The sequence below is a fragment of the Musca autumnalis genome, unplaced genomic scaffold (assembly GCF_047663935.1).
Source record: "Musca autumnalis isolate F117 unplaced genomic scaffold, ASM4766393v1 scaffold_1, whole genome shotgun sequence".
In the NCBI taxonomy this organism is placed as follows: Eukaryota; Metazoa; Arthropoda; class Insecta; order Diptera; family Muscidae; genus Musca; species Musca autumnalis.
The window spans coordinates 330,604,359-330,621,126 of NW_027411644.1; the positions used below are offsets into that span (position 1 = coordinate 330,604,359).

A 16,768-nucleotide genomic window follows, 5' to 3' on the forward strand; every position below is an offset into this window, starting at 1 on the left:
CTCATGAAATTTGAAACTTCGAAATTTGCTACCATAAAATACTGTTTTTCTTCCTAAACGTGTAATAAAAATTACATACGGCAGTTCTGAATGCTTTATATTTACATTGTCATTCAAATGTGTTCTATTTTGGAGGATTTTCGAAATGTATTTATTTTTTTCCTGAGAAAATTTTTGGAACGATCCTATTATTCAATATTTTCTTTGACAATTAATTTTCAATACCAACAATGTTGGTTTTGTAAATTTGTACATACCTTCTATAAATTTACCTTGGAACTTACTTTGGTATGGGATAGTTGGGACATGTTATGTCTAGTTTTTTTGTTAGAAACAAGTAAGAAAGTATCAGTCAACTGTACTTACGGAGATATACCCTCAGCATCTTATCAGAAATAGAAACAAACATAGTAATTATGCCGAGTTTGCTTCAAAATACGTAACATCTGTAGGTAACGTAATGTGGGGCAATATTATAAAATATACAAAAAATTTTTATTAAGCAAACTTCTGATTTATAGAGAACAAGAAATATTAAATTACATTAAACTAAGTTTGGAATAATTTTTGAAAAAGTTGGGAGGTACTCGAAGGACGGGACCGATATAGTCCATATTCCTACCTGACTGGATGAAATAATACAATGTGTAAAGTTTGTACCAATCAGAAACTTCCTGTGAGAATTTGCTATTTTAGTTGGTGCAGTCAGGGTTTATTGGAGCTTTTAGGGCATTATCTCAGCAAGTATGGCCTTGCCCTCCGAAAAAATGCACCGCCAAAGGAGGTACCCGAAGGAGTGGGGCGATATAGTCGATGTTCGAACCCGATCATTTTACAGAAACATTTTTAACTTTTAGAGGAGGAGGAACCCTAAGGTGTGGACAGATGTGGCCTATCGTCGAACTTAAACTAAGTTTGGTGGAAAAGTTTTGTAACTGCAAATTAGGGGTAGTTCCGTCAAATAATGTAGCTAAGACCGGGGCTATACCAAAACATTGACCTATGTTGACAGTTTTTGGTGAAGAAGTGCTGTGACCCCCAAAGGACCTCAAATCTCAAATTACAGCTAGTTCGGATAAAAATTTTGACAACATATTAGGAGATCCAAAGTTTGGACCAAATTGGTTGCCCCATTCAAGTGACATCGTCCTAGCATTTTAGTGACATTTTTTAAATATTGGGGAGATTTACCGGAAGTTGTGGACCCGTATTGCCCCATGAAATCGGGTGAACAGTTCAAGAGTTATCGTGCTCTCCGACCGCCACATATGGTGACATAGGGGTTTTTTTACACCTTTCGGGCTGTTTTCCCAAAACATATGGACCTGCCCCTCAAAAATCAAAGTGAACAGGTCTTAAAGTAAACTTATCCGAAATTTTGTGTGAGAGGTACCAGAAGAAGTAGACAAATATAGTCCATATTTGAACCTGATCTGGTAGATATACTCGTATTAGGATGTGCATAGTAGGGATTACATCGGTCACTCCCTTTAAGATTTATCGTACTCACAATTTTTCTGAACATTTTTGAAATTTTGTGGGGGGGAGGTACCTGAAGGAGTGGACTGATATGGTTTATCTTCGAATTTAAACTATGTTTGGACAAAGTATTACGAAGGCCACATTTTGGACCGAATCGGCAGATCCGTTCGAGAGTTATCTTGGGCTCCAACCACTACACACGGTGTAATAGGGTTTTTTTTTGCACGTTTCAGGCTATTTTCTCAGGAAGTATGGACTTGCCCCTGATGAAACGTATAGCGACGTATGAGGGGCAGTGAACACAAGTTGCTACAACAAAAATCAAAGCGATTCGAGAGCAGGTCCTAATCTGAACTTATCCGAAATTTTGTGTGGGAGGTACCCGAAGGAGTGGACCGATTGAGTCCTTACTGGAACCTCATCTAAGTCTGGTAGAAATTTCACGATGTGCAAAGTATGGATCAAATCGGTTACTTCCTTCAAGAGTTATCGTGCGCACAAATTTTCCGAATTTTTGTGGGGGAGGTACCGGAAGGAGTGGACCGAACTTAAACTAAGTCTGGCCAAAAAGCCAAATTTTGGACCGAATCGGTTGATCCATTCGAGAGTTATCGTGCGCTCCAGCCAGCCAGACAGAAGGACGGATGGACATGGACAAATCAACACCAAATTGTCTGAAACGGATTTCGTCCAAACATACTTGGGGGCCTAAAACCATTATTTCGATGAGGCACATTTTGCCCGTATGAAAGTGTATATACCCTCGTTAGCATAAATGCTGAGGGTATAATGATGCGAAGTAGGTTGGCGTAGGTAGCCAAATAACGGAGATATTGCAATAGTCGGTAATACATCCCATTTTTCATTTTTTTGTAATCATGTCTTAATTTCGATCGGATAATCACGAAATTTTGGACGTTGACGGGAGTCTCACAGAGGAAGAATCCTATTGATTATGGTGAAGCTCAGGTAATTTTCAGGGGGTCGGAATAGGTAAACAATTTATGTGGAGAAAATTCAAAGTTTTATTCATATGTGAATAACTCCGCTTTCAGTTGGGTATCCCTAAAGGAATACTCGTCAAAGGAAGAAGAAAAGTTCTCCTTTACATTGATGCAAACTAGGTTGGCGTAGGTGGTCAAAAGATATCGCAAAAGACGGTAATGAATTCTATTTTTCCATTATTTTAATCAAGCTATAGTTCGCAATTTTGATCGAATCTTCGCGAAATGTTGGTAGTTGATGCTAGTGCCGCAGAGAAAGAAGCCTGTTGGAGATAGTCGGATAATATTCAAGGGTTGGAATAGAGAAAAATTCATGTGGAGAAAAATTCAAAGTTGTATTCTTTTGTGAATATCTCGGCTTCTAGTAGGGTATAAAAATATCGGAAGGTGGTCAAACAAGGGAGATATCACAATAGTCCGTAATGCACCCATCCAATTTTCCATATTTTTCTGTAATTACGCTACATGTCGCAATTTTTATCGGCCGTCACGAAATTTGTGTGGCCTACGCGGGTCCCAGAGAGGAAGAAGCATATTGAATTTAGTAATAGTCGGATAATATTCCCTAAAATAAATGGTTAGAAGTGTAGGGTATTACATAGCCGGCCCCGCCCCTACTATAGCCTTTGCTCACTTGTTAACCTTAAAAATCTAAAATTGCTGAGTCTCACGTTTCTCATTTCCTATATTTTATTTTTTCCTTTCGCACTACCTTTGCTTACTGAAATTACTGATATGTATTCCTCAAATCCATAGGACGTCTAAAACAATGGATAAATGACTTTTGACTAATACAACAATCTGGTTTGCGGTTGCCTAATTTAAGATTCGTTCCTTTACTTTTTTAATAGTAAAAGTAGCAAAAGAGAGAAGTTCTCTCTTCTCTCAGAAAGCTGTGAAAATTGCTCTCACGTAACAAGTCTTGCACAAAAGTAAAGAAACTTAAAAAAATAACAAACAAAATAAATTTCACTGTTTTTTATTTTTGTATTTCACTGGTTTAATTTTTTATTACTTTATTTTATTTATTTATTTACAATATATTTTATAAATTTAATTTATAAAATATAGCTTAAGGCGTTGCTTTGACAAAACGCGTAGTTTTCTTTTTCCTTTTGCCTTAATTGTCATATAAATGTCAAATCAGCAGTTTGACAGATTTCCACTTTTTCCACAACGAAATTTGTCGAGCAGAAAGTAGTAAAAGATAAAGCCATTTTGGTTCTCTCTCCTCTCTCACTCTCTTAAAAATTGTTTCCAGTTTTACTACTTTTTGAGGTTAAGGAACGCTGTCCGAGTTAATCATGGTAAAAATGGTAAAACTTGAAGAATTTTTAACGTAAAGGAACTTTAACGACATCCAATAGCCCCATGTAGGCGAGATAGGGGTTGCGTATGATAATCAGTATATTCTAACCAAATATAGAGCATACGCCCGGAAGCACTCGACACTTTTTTAACAATAGTAAAACTAGCAAAGAAGCGAATATCCAATAATTGTTCCACATTCAAAGTTAATAAAAATAATACGAAAAATTGCTGAAATCTCAAAATTAAGACATAAGCTAAAGCAACAAACATGCTGCCAGTTTTTGCTTAGCCAAATTTAATTTTTTTTCGATTTCGAGTAAAAATTCAACTAAATTGCATAAACTTGTAGCATCTTTTAGGTACTTTAACCCCACGAATATTCCCAAAATTGTCAAAGAACTCCCAATTGGGTCACGTTTTATTGTGGATTTAACTTTTTATGGAGAGACGCAAATGTAAATCAAAATGACTCACAAAACGTCTCTCCATATAATATGAAGTATTATAAAAAATATTTTCTAAAAATCTTTATTTGCGTACGTTTAAGGATGATCATGTGTAGTTAGGGCCGTCAAATGTATGTCCGACTTGAGACGTGCATTCTCTAACCTTCGTTTGCACCAAAAATCCGTAAAAATATTGCTCAATATTACATACATATTTTTGATTCGCCACGTTTCACTCCCTATATCGTTACTTAAAGTTAAGGTGGTGCATACCATTGCACCACCGTGGCGCACACCCGCCTTGCACACATAAGGTCGTGGGTTCGATTCCCCGGCCAGGCAACATCAAAACACTTTTCAACGGTGGCAAAATACCCCTCAGTAATGTTGGCGACATTTCCTGAGTATTTCAGCCATGGAAAACTTCTCTACAAAAGTGGTGTCTTAGACACGCCGTTCGGACTCTGCGATAAACTGTAGGTCCCATATCATTGAGCTAACATGAATCGGGGTGCAGTCATTGATATGAGAGAAGTCTCCCTTGTCCCTATGGGATGTTGTGGAACAATTATATTATTATTATTATAAAGTTATTTAAAAGATATCGGAAATAATTGTTTTCTTCGTATATGAATTAATCATATCAGCTTCGATTTGGAAAAATGTATTGATTTATTTATCTTTCCACTATGTCATTAAGGATTATTTGTTTGACAATAATACCCAAACAACACAATTATTTTGTCATTAAATAAAACAATACTTCCATTTACTTTCAGGTTATACGCAACGATGAACAGACTTCGCTGATTGTTGATGGCGTCTCGCAGAGTCGTACCACCAAAGGCAAGGAATTTCAGTTTGGCAAATTTGCCACCAACTCCGATGTCTATGTGGGTGGCATGCCTAACTGGTATAGCACAAAATTGGCTCTGCTGGCCTTGCCCAGTGTCATATTTGAACCTCGCTTTCGTGGTTCCATTAGAAATCTTGTCTATGCCGATCAGCCGGGTGGTCAGACACGGCGACAAGAAATGAAACAGCCACGCGACATTAAGTGTGGCGATGGGCCATGCGATCACAGTGAAATGCCCAAGGAGAAGGTGACGCGTAACTTGCGCGGTAGTAATGTTACAGATGCCTGTGAACGTCATGACCCGTGTCAACACGGTGGCATTTGCATATCAACCGATTCCGGCCCCATCTGCGAGTGCAGAAATTTAGAATACGATGGACAATATTGTGAAAAAGAAAAGGCCCCATCGGAGGCGACTTTTCGCGGTACACAGTTCCTTTCATATGATCTCGGCCAGACGGGTGCTGAACCTATTGTCAGTGCCCAGGATGCCATTACATTATATTTTCGTACAAGACAACCAAATGGTTTACTATTTTATACGGGTAAGTTGAAAAATAATACATGCCAGTGTTTTCTTTCTTTGGGTGCTCCACAGCACCCCCAAAAAGTTCAGCTAGTACCACCCAAAGTGTTTTGTTGCGAACTAAAGGTCAAATGTAATTATAATAAGTAATGTCTAACAAATATGTTTCGTGTGTTTCTTTATTTGTTTGCTTCCAATTTACGCTGTTGCTGTTATGGCATTTTAATTGCTTCATTGCTGAATAATTCACGAACAGGACACGGCACTGATTACTTAAATTTGGCTTTGCGTGATGGTGGGGTATCTCTGACCATGGGCCTGGCCAATGGCAAGCAGGAAATGCACATAAAACCATCCAAAATACGCTTCGATGATCATCAGTGGCACAAGGTGACGGTGCATCGTCGCATACAGGAAATTTCATCGATTACCAGTTTCTGCCGGGTAAGTTTGGGAAACACTTTGAGAATTTTAGAGAATTATTTGTTAATTAAATCCCCAGCTCGTTACCGTGGTCGATGATGTCTATACGGATCATTCGCACATTGCTGGAAAATTTACAATGCTCTCATCATCAAGAGTCTATGTTGGAGGTGCGGTCAATCCAAGAGCATTATTGGGCGCCCGAGTTCATAATAATTTCGTTGGTTGTTTGAGAAAGGTATGTGTGGTTGTGGGTTAGTAACTTATGATTGTCGCTACTGTCCCAAAATGATATTGAGATTTGGGTCCGAATTCATTGACGTTAGAGTTGGGCAAACTCGTTTATCGTTTATTGTCCTCGTTCAAAAGCGTATGAGTAACGCCATACAAACCAACGTGTGAAATTAAGTTTAAGCAGTTTTTTATACAAGCTACCGGAGTCCATTGAACGAGATAGTGAACTGGAATGTTCAATGGAACGAGATTGTCACAACTCCCGGAAATGTTCGGGCACTTCATTATTTATCACTAAGACAATGGACAGAAAAAATAGTTGAAAAATAAAACCATTATTTACAAAATAATTTATTAATGTTGTGATTTAAATATTTTTTATTTATTTATTAACATTTATAAATATAAAATAAATATAAGGAAATTACAAATATAAAGAGATGGGCACTGGCTACTATATAGATATTTTTAGAAGCATAACAAATATCTCTTGCTTTATTCCCGATACCTTTCCCATTTTCCATTTACTTTGACTTACAGGTTGAATTCTCAGCGGATACATTGCTCTTGAATCTTATCGATTTGGCAAAGAGTGGCTCAAAACTTATACAGGTTGCTGGTAATGTTGAATATCAATGCCCAGTTGGTGATCCTCAAGATCCGGTAACCTTTACAACGCGGGAATCTCATTTGGTAAGTATGGACAAATTGTATTTTGACGAATTATTTTGCCTAATCTTTTTCTCTTAGGTCTTACCGCCATGGGAAACTGGTAAACAAAGTTCAATTTCGTTTAAATTCCGCACCAAAGAACCAAACGGCTTGATTATTTTGGCCACGGGATCTAAACAACCACGATCGAAAAATGTAAGTGTATGCCCGTGCCACCAAATGGGAAATGTGTCCTTTTTTTAATGCCTAAAAATCTGTAATTCTAGCCTGTCCTCTTTGCCATTGAATTGCTAAACGGCCACATTTATATTCATCTGGATTTGGGATCTGGAGCTGTCAAGGTTCGTGGCTCCCGCCGCCGAGTAGATGATGGCGATTGGCATGACTTCACTCTGAGACGCAATGGTCGTGATGCTAAAGTTAGTGTCGACGGGGTTTGGAATGATTTCCGTACACCGGGTGAGGGCACTATTTTGGAATTGGATGGCCATATGTATGTGGGCGGTACTGGACCCTCTTATAACAATGCCAATTGGCCGCCAACTATTTGGACGGCAACATTGCGTCAAGGTTTCGTCGGCTGTCTGCGAGATTTGGTATTGAGTTCGAAACAGATTGACATAGCGGCCTATGCCCGCTTACAGGATTCAGGTAAATGAAAACACACACAAGAGGATTTTAATATTGGGAACACATGTAATGACTTATTGAATATATAGCCTCTGTTAAGCCTTCCTGCCACGTCCAAGCAAATGTTTGCGCCGGTAATCCCTGTTTGAATGGTGGAACATGTGTTGAAGGTTGGAATAGGCCCATTTGCGATTGTACATCAACCCTGTATTATGGACCAACATGCGGACGTGAATCGGCCACTTTGGTGTTCAACGGTACCCAGCACATGACCGTTTGGCTGGGCAATGGCCAGGGTACCAAGACTCAAACAGAAGAGTTATTGCTGCGCTTCAAAACGAGCAGACCCACTGGTCTTCTGTTAATGACCAGTGCTGAATCAAACTCGCCAGACCGTCTGGAGATAGCTTTGGTTGCGGGACGTATACGTGCCAGTGTAAGACTCAGTGATCGTGAAAAGGTAGGCAATTCCAATAAACTATAGAAAGTCAGGATTTCAGTTGATTTGTTGTTGCTTTTTCTCTTTTTACCCCCTTTCTCCTTTAGAACCTTTTGGCCGGGCAATCTGTTTTAAATGACAACAACTGGCACACAATACGTTTCTCGAGGCGTGCCTCAAATCTGCGTCTACAAGTTGACGGGGCTCCCCCTGTCAGGGGTATGTTATGTATGTATCACCAGCACTTTTATTGCCCTACTACGTGTCGTGCCGTGTCGTTTTTTTAAATCTAAATTTTTTCATATCAAAATCCAAAAAACAAGAAGAGAATCCTCCTTCTTATGAAAAAAAAGAAAAACAAATTGACCACCCATTGCGCATCCCAATCAAAGAAAAAAAGAACAATTAGTTAGGGTTACTGCTTGCGCCTTTTCTTTTCGTACAACGTATCCACCATCCATGTAAATATCAGGTTTCCTTTTTGTTAACAAAAACAAATCTCAATATGCAGTTTACCGTTATGTTTTATCCATATATGGATTAACTTTTGTGGAAGTCCTTCGTGTTGTTATTTTCATTGTGTGGACATTAGCAAATTCTTTCGTGTAAATAACCAAAAAAATATCTTTGATTTTGTAAAAAGAAACCGTTACAACACCACTAAAACAAAAACAACAAAAACAAGAGACAAATTTCATTTTTTTTTCTTTGTCTTTGTCAGTTTTGCCAGAATAAGTAAATTAATTGTAACTAACCAATCACCTACTTGTCGAATATTACAAAAAGAAGAAACTTTTGTTACTTCAAATCAGCAAAAAAAAAAAGAAACAAAAAGAACAACAAATTTGTTTACTACTATTATTAATGTGCAGTCATAATACATACTTAAAACTCTTTCTGTCTATATCTATATATATTACAGTATTGGTATATATGTATGTATTGTGTGTATATATATATATTCTAAAGATTTACACTGTTCAACACAAGCAGCATTTTAATGGATAACAATTAGTTTGAAGTATTGAATGAAAAGGGGATGGGAACAAATAAATGACAATTTTTAAGGGTCAAAGATGTCTTGCCATATTTTTACCCATGTAATTTGAATAAATTTAAAAAAAAGGTTTAAACGTTCGGTACGAAAGCGAAACTTTGTGTCATGCTGTTCACTAAAAGTTCTTGTACACCACAGTTTGAATTTCACTAAAAATAAGTACCTGAAGATGAAAAATAGCTTAATTTTTGTAAGTGCTACGGTATTTGTTAAAACCCAACATCCGTTATAGTTTTCGAGAAAAAGCTACTTCTTTCTCGAGAAATTTGCCAAAATGAAGTATTTTCGAAAACCGGGAAACAATTGTCGTCTTTATGAGCACGCCCACACCTAATAATATTTTGACGAAATGTTTTTGCTTTCCTTATTTTCAATATATTTACTATCGAATCCCATATAGAAAGTAACAATCGGTGACGACAAATAATTTGGGGTTTGGTCAGGAAAATCGATTTCTGAACCACTGTGCGACCTAACATTCGTATAAGAAATACTTTTACATTATAAATACATCTAATAATAGGTTGGGCCTACTATTAAGATCTCCATCCATCGCTCATTTTTAACTATATAATTAGATAATTATATCTTCGTTAGCAGTGGGAATAATGACAGAGTTTCAAAGACATATTAGCAAAAATGTTGAAAGTCCTTAAAAAGTTGAATACCGTTTTTTTGTTGTATTCGGATACCCCAGACAAAATTAGCTCAAATATTATTTCATTGCTCCATTCACATTTACATTGTTTCTAAATTTTTGTGGGGGACGTGCAATTTCCTCTTCAAGGACATTGTGTGGAGACACATTAGAAAGCATGCAAATCACAACAACTAACACCTGTACAAGTGTTATATTAGCTCGTTCATTCTATTTCTCTCTGCTTCCCAACCCTACTCAAATGACTTCCATCATCCTGTTGATTTATGTGGCACTTTGCCACTGACACGCACAGACTGCAAGTTAGGTGCGTTCTAATAACTCATAAATTTTCTACATCTGCACTGGTTTTGGAGCTGGAAAAACGACAAGCAACATCTAAATTAAAACAAGTTTTACCTGTAAATGCAAAATATGAAAATAGTTTCACATTAAAATAATGCAAAATGGGCATCTAACACGAAATGGTTGGGCTGCTGTAATTGAATCCAGTCACACTCATGTCCTCCAAACACAAAAAAAAAACGTAGTTGGAAAAGAAAATGTGCCAAACTTGCATTAACATTCATAAATTAGGATTGTTTCACTTACAAGGAGGTCAACTGATGCAGTTCGCGCCTTATTAGCATATTTCTCTAATTAACATTCTATTAAAGTTTGGTGGTAATTTATGCCATTCGAGGGGAAGACTGGATGATGCACCAAGTAGGTGTGATGCAATAAATGCTTATCATGTCGCAGGCAGAACATTTGTCAGCAATAAAGTATTACATAAAAAAGAAGGAATATGCCAGAAATTGCATTGCTAAGGAACTTAATCGCCTAGGAACTCAATCATCTACTCAAACTAATGGCGAGTTATAAATTCCATGTAATTGAACAGTGTCAATTGATTATGAATGTATATATATACATAGAAACTATTTTTTATATGATTTGATTTTGAGTTATTATTAATTTTTGTCTATAATGCTTTTAATTTAATTTTTGAGAACATTTTTTTCTTAATACATTATCGATTTAAGTTGAAATTTTTCATTTTAAGTTTCAGTATTGTTCTGTACAAATAATGTTTTTCTTTTGTGTATCAACAAACAACAGTCAAGAGCTATTTTAAACTGTGATTTTTTCGAAACAAGTCAGCTAAACTTCTCTTTCATTGTCCCATCCAAGTAGTTTTTGAAACAGAACGAAATATACGCCGCTCGCTCGCAGAACAAGAAACAGAAAAACACCAAAAAGAAACAAAATTATAGTCCAACAACAACCACATACAGACAAAAAACTAACAATTATATAATTTGAAAGTTATCCAACATGTAAATGTGTGTTGCATTGACATTTGAATATGACATATTTTTGATTCGATGAAGAAGAAAACAACAACTTTTTTTTCATTTCTAACATTAAACTGATGTTTTGAAATTGTTACATTTTTTTCTTTTTGTTTGTTTGAATCCTGTTTTGTAACTTGTTTCCTTAACAATTGTGAGTCACATAACTCCTTGTCCAAGAACATCAAAATACAACAACAACTCAATGACAAGTACAATTGGAGATGTTTTACATGTCAGTCAGTCAACCAATCACCAAGCAAAACGTGCGCCACTCCCTAGTCCTTCCAAAACGCTTTTAATAATTATGAAACGAAATCCTTACCCCCAAACAAATGTTGTCGGCCATTGACCTTGCTGTATCTTAATTGTTGTTGGCGCTTATGTTAACCCGCCCTCACCCCTAGATGTTTCTTGCTAGCCAACTAAGAAAAAGCTCCTCCCCGAAACCCCTCTCCATTTGCAACACATTATTCCATTAAAACTAAAAAAAAACAAAAATAAACACACTAAAAAAGGCATTGAAATCGGAAATTACCTACATTTTGTATTCTTATTGACAAGTGTTTTCTACAAATTCTTCTTCTTCTAAACATGTTTTGTTTGATTTCGACAATCCATTTGTTTGTTTGTTCGTTTGTTTGTTTGAAATTTGTTGTATGGTTTTGAATTTTTTCATTATATTTTTAACTAACAACTAACTCCTCGTAAGTTTTCCAATCCTCCAAGAAACTAAAAAAAAAACATCTTGATGTTGTGCTCCATTTTTTGTAACATTTGATTTGCTAACCGATTTGAATAAAAACCGATTGAAGTAAAAAAGTACACATCGATTTTTATGTTCCACTTTTTTTCTCTCTTCTAACAAAAACATGACATGTTTTCTGTATTGTTTGAAACGTTTTTTTCTCAAATATTTGTTTCGTTTTTGTGTTTAATTTATTGAGAAACAATTTGTAAAAACTAAAATCTATTCGAATTGAAGAGACAACAACAGCTTATTTTGTTGCCAAAAAAAAAAGAAAACAAGAAACAACAAAGTTCATTCAGTTTTGCATAACTTGTTAACAGCTTTAAAGTAGGTTTGAGATAAACAGCAAGAACATCATCTTTCAGTCGTCTTTCAAACACTCAAAACTCTTAGAGACATTATTTGTATTTATTCCGCATTTATTCTCATAAGAACACCCCATTGCTAAGAATGCCAGACAAAAAACATGTCATTCATTGTGGACAAGAACAAAAAGAAAAAAATTATTCACGAGTGATTATAATTGACTTTTGTGATTTATTACTGTTCTCACAATCCCTATCGTGTTTACAAGTTACCTAACCAGCAGTTGGTGCATAACGATGTCCATCGTCATAAAACATTTTGATATTCGTTAGAAGTAATTGCTTAAATCTGTTGTTAATTTAAAACCGAATTTGTGTCTGGTGACTGGTGAAATAGATTATCATTGTCGTTTGATTTTTTACCATTTTTTGGAGGTGGACTTTGAAAATAATACAATAATTGTTATACACAATTAATTAATTAACATGCCTTAACTCCGACTCCATCTTCATTGTGTAAATGCCATGGCAACTAAACACTATTGTCGAAGAAAGTAATGGGCCGTCCATATTCGAACTTGATCTTCCGTATCATTATGACAGAACATCAAGGACATCTTTCGAAAAAAAATCAAAACGACTCTCTGACACTCGTATGTGCACTAAAGAGTTATAATGCTCACCAGTCATTTTAGTTGGTGGCCGAAGCCTTTTAGTTTTTTGGATCTATGGACCAGTATGGGCTTATCCACGAAAAAAACAGGGTGATTGTATTCATGACCACTAATACTAACTTCGGTAAAAAATTCAAAACTATTTTCTAACACCCATTGAACTTTTGTGAATGAAGTACCGGAACGAGTGGACCAATGTAGTCCTTCCCCGAACTTGGAATACATATGTATAACGAATACGAAATATTACGCACTTTGCTTTGTACCAGCGAGCCATACATACATACGGACCCTTCTTAGAAGGAATAACACGTGATATGTTATATTACACTGTGAACACAACATTTGGGGCAGAGATAATTCCTTTTGGAGATGAAAGCCCTTGGTGAGTATATTAAGAATCCCAAAGGACAGATCCGGCGTGAGTCGAACTTCCGCGTTATGGCGTGATGAAGTTTTTGCTAGAGACCCTGTAAGGCATAAGAAATTAGCGTTATATCTTTCTTCACTGTTGCTTTAGCTTATTTTTGAGATGACATGTCTGCAGTCAAATCGAATAAGGATTATTTTCGTAGAGCACTTCGATCTTCTAACTCGCTTTCTATAATGTCCTTTTCATCCTTTATTTTAAGAGTCGCTATACAAATATTATAAAGGATTATTTTCGTAGAGCACTTGTCCCGTTTTCGTGGTCGTTTTGTGCATTTACCCTGTTTTTGTTCAGAAAAATACTATATTTTGTTTTTTGTATATTCGTTTCAGAACATACAAAAACACAAAACACAGTTTTTTTTCTGAATAAGCAAGACTATGAAAACGCTACAAAATCGATTAGTTGTCAATGAGAGCAGTACCTAAATTTTTCTGAGCGACATTTTTGCAGAACATTTCGAAGCTGATAACGTCATCTTGTGGTACTTTTATAGTGGCTCTTAAAATAAAGGACGAAAAGGACATTGTAGGAAGCATGTTTGAAGGTCGAAGTGCTCTAAGAAAGTAATCCTCATTCGATTTGACTGAAGACATGTCATCTCAAAAATAAGCTAAAGCAACAGTGAACAAAGATATAACGCTAATTCCTGATGGCTTACAGGGTCTCTAGCAAAAACTTCATCACGCCATAACACGGAAGTTCGACTCACGGCGGATCTGTCCTTCGGGTTTCTTAATATACTCACCAAAGCCTTTCTTCCCCAAGAGGAATGTTCCGTGCCCCAGACTTTCACCTCCATTTTGTTGCACATTGTTATTTAATACTATACATACCCAATATATGGGGAATTCTAAGTAAGATTGCACACTTTTCCATAAAACGATTTTTGTTTTTTGATGTGTTGATGCTGCATCTTAGCAAAACATTTCAGTATTTTTTTAGATTTTTTTGACTAACGGTTCCAAAAATACCGCACCTTGAACTCCCTAAAAATATATCTAAAGAAATACTAGCAACTTCTTTAATATTGATACAAATAGAAAAAAATCTTTTTTTTATTTTTGTCTTTTTTTAGCAAAAATAAAAAATAGAAAAAATTGCACTGTGGGCTTGTGTGCAATTTTCGGGATTTATTATTTAAAATCAATTTTTATCAGTGATTGTTCTCATCGATTTTCTTGAAATATTTTTGTATAAAACTATGATTAATAACAACAAATATTTACATCCTATTTGGTAGTCGAATTCAAATAAATACTATTTTTTTCTTTTTTTTTAAATTTGTCAATACAATTTTTCCTCGATACCATTTTTTAACATTTGTTTTGTTGTTTTATTTCGGAATTTATCTTCGACATCTTAGACATCGATTTTGAAAAGCGATTCGCAATTATTGTACCAGCCGGACAATCAACTAATTAAATTGATTATCAAATTACTACAGCTTGAATTAATTAATCAATTGACACAGCTGGGGAATTATATGACTGGGCTACTATTAAAGTGATATTTTCTTTAGATTATGATTATTTAAATACGAAAGAGAATTTGAAATATTTGAAATGTGAAACTTTATTCAGAAATACCCACTAATGCTGGTCCAATAATTGTTGAACCATTTTTAAAATCGAAAAATGAAGACGTTTGTAAGATGTTTAAGCTAAATTTCAAAATAAAACAACAATATGTTTGTTAAAAAAATATTTTTTTTTTGGTAAAATAACAAATGTTTTACACTGGTATCAAGAAAAATTGTATTGACAAATTTTGAAAAATTAAGAAAAAAAAGTTGTTTTTCTAATAGGACTTAATTTTTTTGTAATCAATCGTTGTTTAATAAAAAAAATTAAGAGCATCGAAGAGTACAATCACTGATAAAAATTGAATTTTAAATAATAAATCGCGAAAATTGCACCCAAGCACACTGTGTTTTTTTTCTATTTTCAGTAGATAACTGATAAAAAAAACTCAAAATAAAAAAGAGTTTTTTATATGGATCAATATTGAAGAAGTTATGAGTATTTCTTTGCATATAGTTTTTACAGAAATCGATTTTTCAAGGCGCGGTATATCTGGAATCGTTAGTCAAAAAAAATCTGAAAATGTACTGAAACGTTTTGCTGAGGAGCAGCATCAACACAGCAAAAAATTAGGGAAATCAAAAACCACTTTTTGCAAAAGTGTCCAATTTTACTCAGTAATCCCCATATACATGTATGTATTATATTTATACATGTATGTATTTACTCACGAGTGGGAGTAGTCGAAGAGTACGAGTTTAACAAGAAATTTACTCTCCACTCTTTTGTTTTTTGGCAGGGCTTGTGGGCACTACTTGTTGGAGTAGAGTTAGAGTTTATTCTAAGAGTGGATTCGAGTGAAGAAATACATTTATTTTTTGTCGATTCCTGTTTTCGTGGGCGTGTGTAGTTGCCAACAATTTTGGGTACAGATTAGCGACCTTTGACGTAATTTTTTTTTAGATTCGCTTGAAGCTATGGCCACTAAAAGAGTACTCGGTTAGAGTAGAATCCGCTCCATTGCGAGCGTATTTACTCAGACTCAAAGACGAGCAAAGAATGTGATATTTTATTCAAATGGCATAGGAGTACTCCTCGATTGTATGTATGTATATATGTATCCGATTCCAATAAAGTTGTTAGAATTCGTCTATCAATTAGTCATATGTCATATCCAGATACCTTATGTACCTTATACGACGGTTACACTTAACCGGGTTAACCAAGTGGGTTTGGGTTTCAAATGTCAATTCCATAGTGCAAACGCCAAATAAATCCTCATGAAGTGGGTTATCCCGGCAAAAACTCTAATGTAACCGTAATATTAGATGGCTATATGAGGGCTTTTGTTATTGTGGTTGTACTGAATATAGCTTTTCCAAATTGAATGAAACTTTTTCCAAATTGAATGAAACCTTTTCCAAATTAAATGAAACCTTTTCCAAATCAAATGAAACCTTTTCCAAATCAAATGAAACCTTTTCCAAATCAAATGAAACCTTTTCCAAATTGAATGAAACCTTTATTTTTATTGAAAGAAAAAAGCCAGAATATTTTGAAAAGGGAAAGAAATAAAAAATTATATGGGGTTTCAACAATTGTTTACTTAAATTCTAATCATAAGTAATGACATACAAGTGCAACTCTCTGCATGTTTTGCTTCCTTGAACTTAAACATTTTATAATTTTTGGGAATCAATTAGGGTTATAGCGTGGTTTACGATTTGTGCTTGTTAAATTTTCAATGGACATACTCATTACATAATTGGATCAGTCCTGTTTATTGAGCTGTTGGTTGCTATGCTCAATTACGTCAACGATATTACGTTCCTGCCTGATCGCGTAGTACCACTCTGGTACACAATTTTATTTTTGAAAATGCCTTTACTATTGGGTTCAACATTGCTGAATATGACATTAAAAATTTAAAACTACACCGGTTTAATTCCATCATTATGTGTATTCGTTTACTTATTAAGTTATTGCATAAAAATTATCCTATTGTATCGAACA

General features: G+C 35.3%; 1 protein-coding gene across 21 annotated transcripts in view; it reads left to right on the plus strand.

Annotated features, from left to right (window-relative positions):
* The window catches only part of Nrx-1 (Neurexin 1), a 91,067-nt gene that overhangs the window by 30,346 nt on the left and 43,953 nt on the right, over nucleotides 1-16,768 (plus strand). For 15 of the 21 annotated variants that reach the window (XM_073962885.1, XM_073962890.1, XM_073962891.1 and 12 more), the window contains exons 3-10: nucleotides 5,023-5,644; nucleotides 5,882-6,069; nucleotides 6,128-6,286; nucleotides 6,823-6,975; nucleotides 7,033-7,149; nucleotides 7,221-7,605; nucleotides 7,674-8,044; nucleotides 8,131-8,251. In XM_073962885.1, the coding sequence (XP_073818986.1) occupies nucleotides 5,023-5,644; nucleotides 5,882-6,069; nucleotides 6,128-6,286; nucleotides 6,823-6,975; nucleotides 7,033-7,149; nucleotides 7,221-7,605; nucleotides 7,674-8,044; nucleotides 8,131-8,251 (2,116 nt within the window). The remainder of the gene's footprint in view (nucleotides 1-5,022; nucleotides 5,645-5,881; nucleotides 6,070-6,127; nucleotides 6,287-6,822; nucleotides 6,976-7,032; nucleotides 7,150-7,220; nucleotides 7,606-7,673; nucleotides 8,045-8,130; nucleotides 8,252-16,768) is intronic. The other 6 variants (XM_073962895.1, XM_073962894.1, XM_073962903.1 and 3 more) reach the window with 1 other exon arrangement.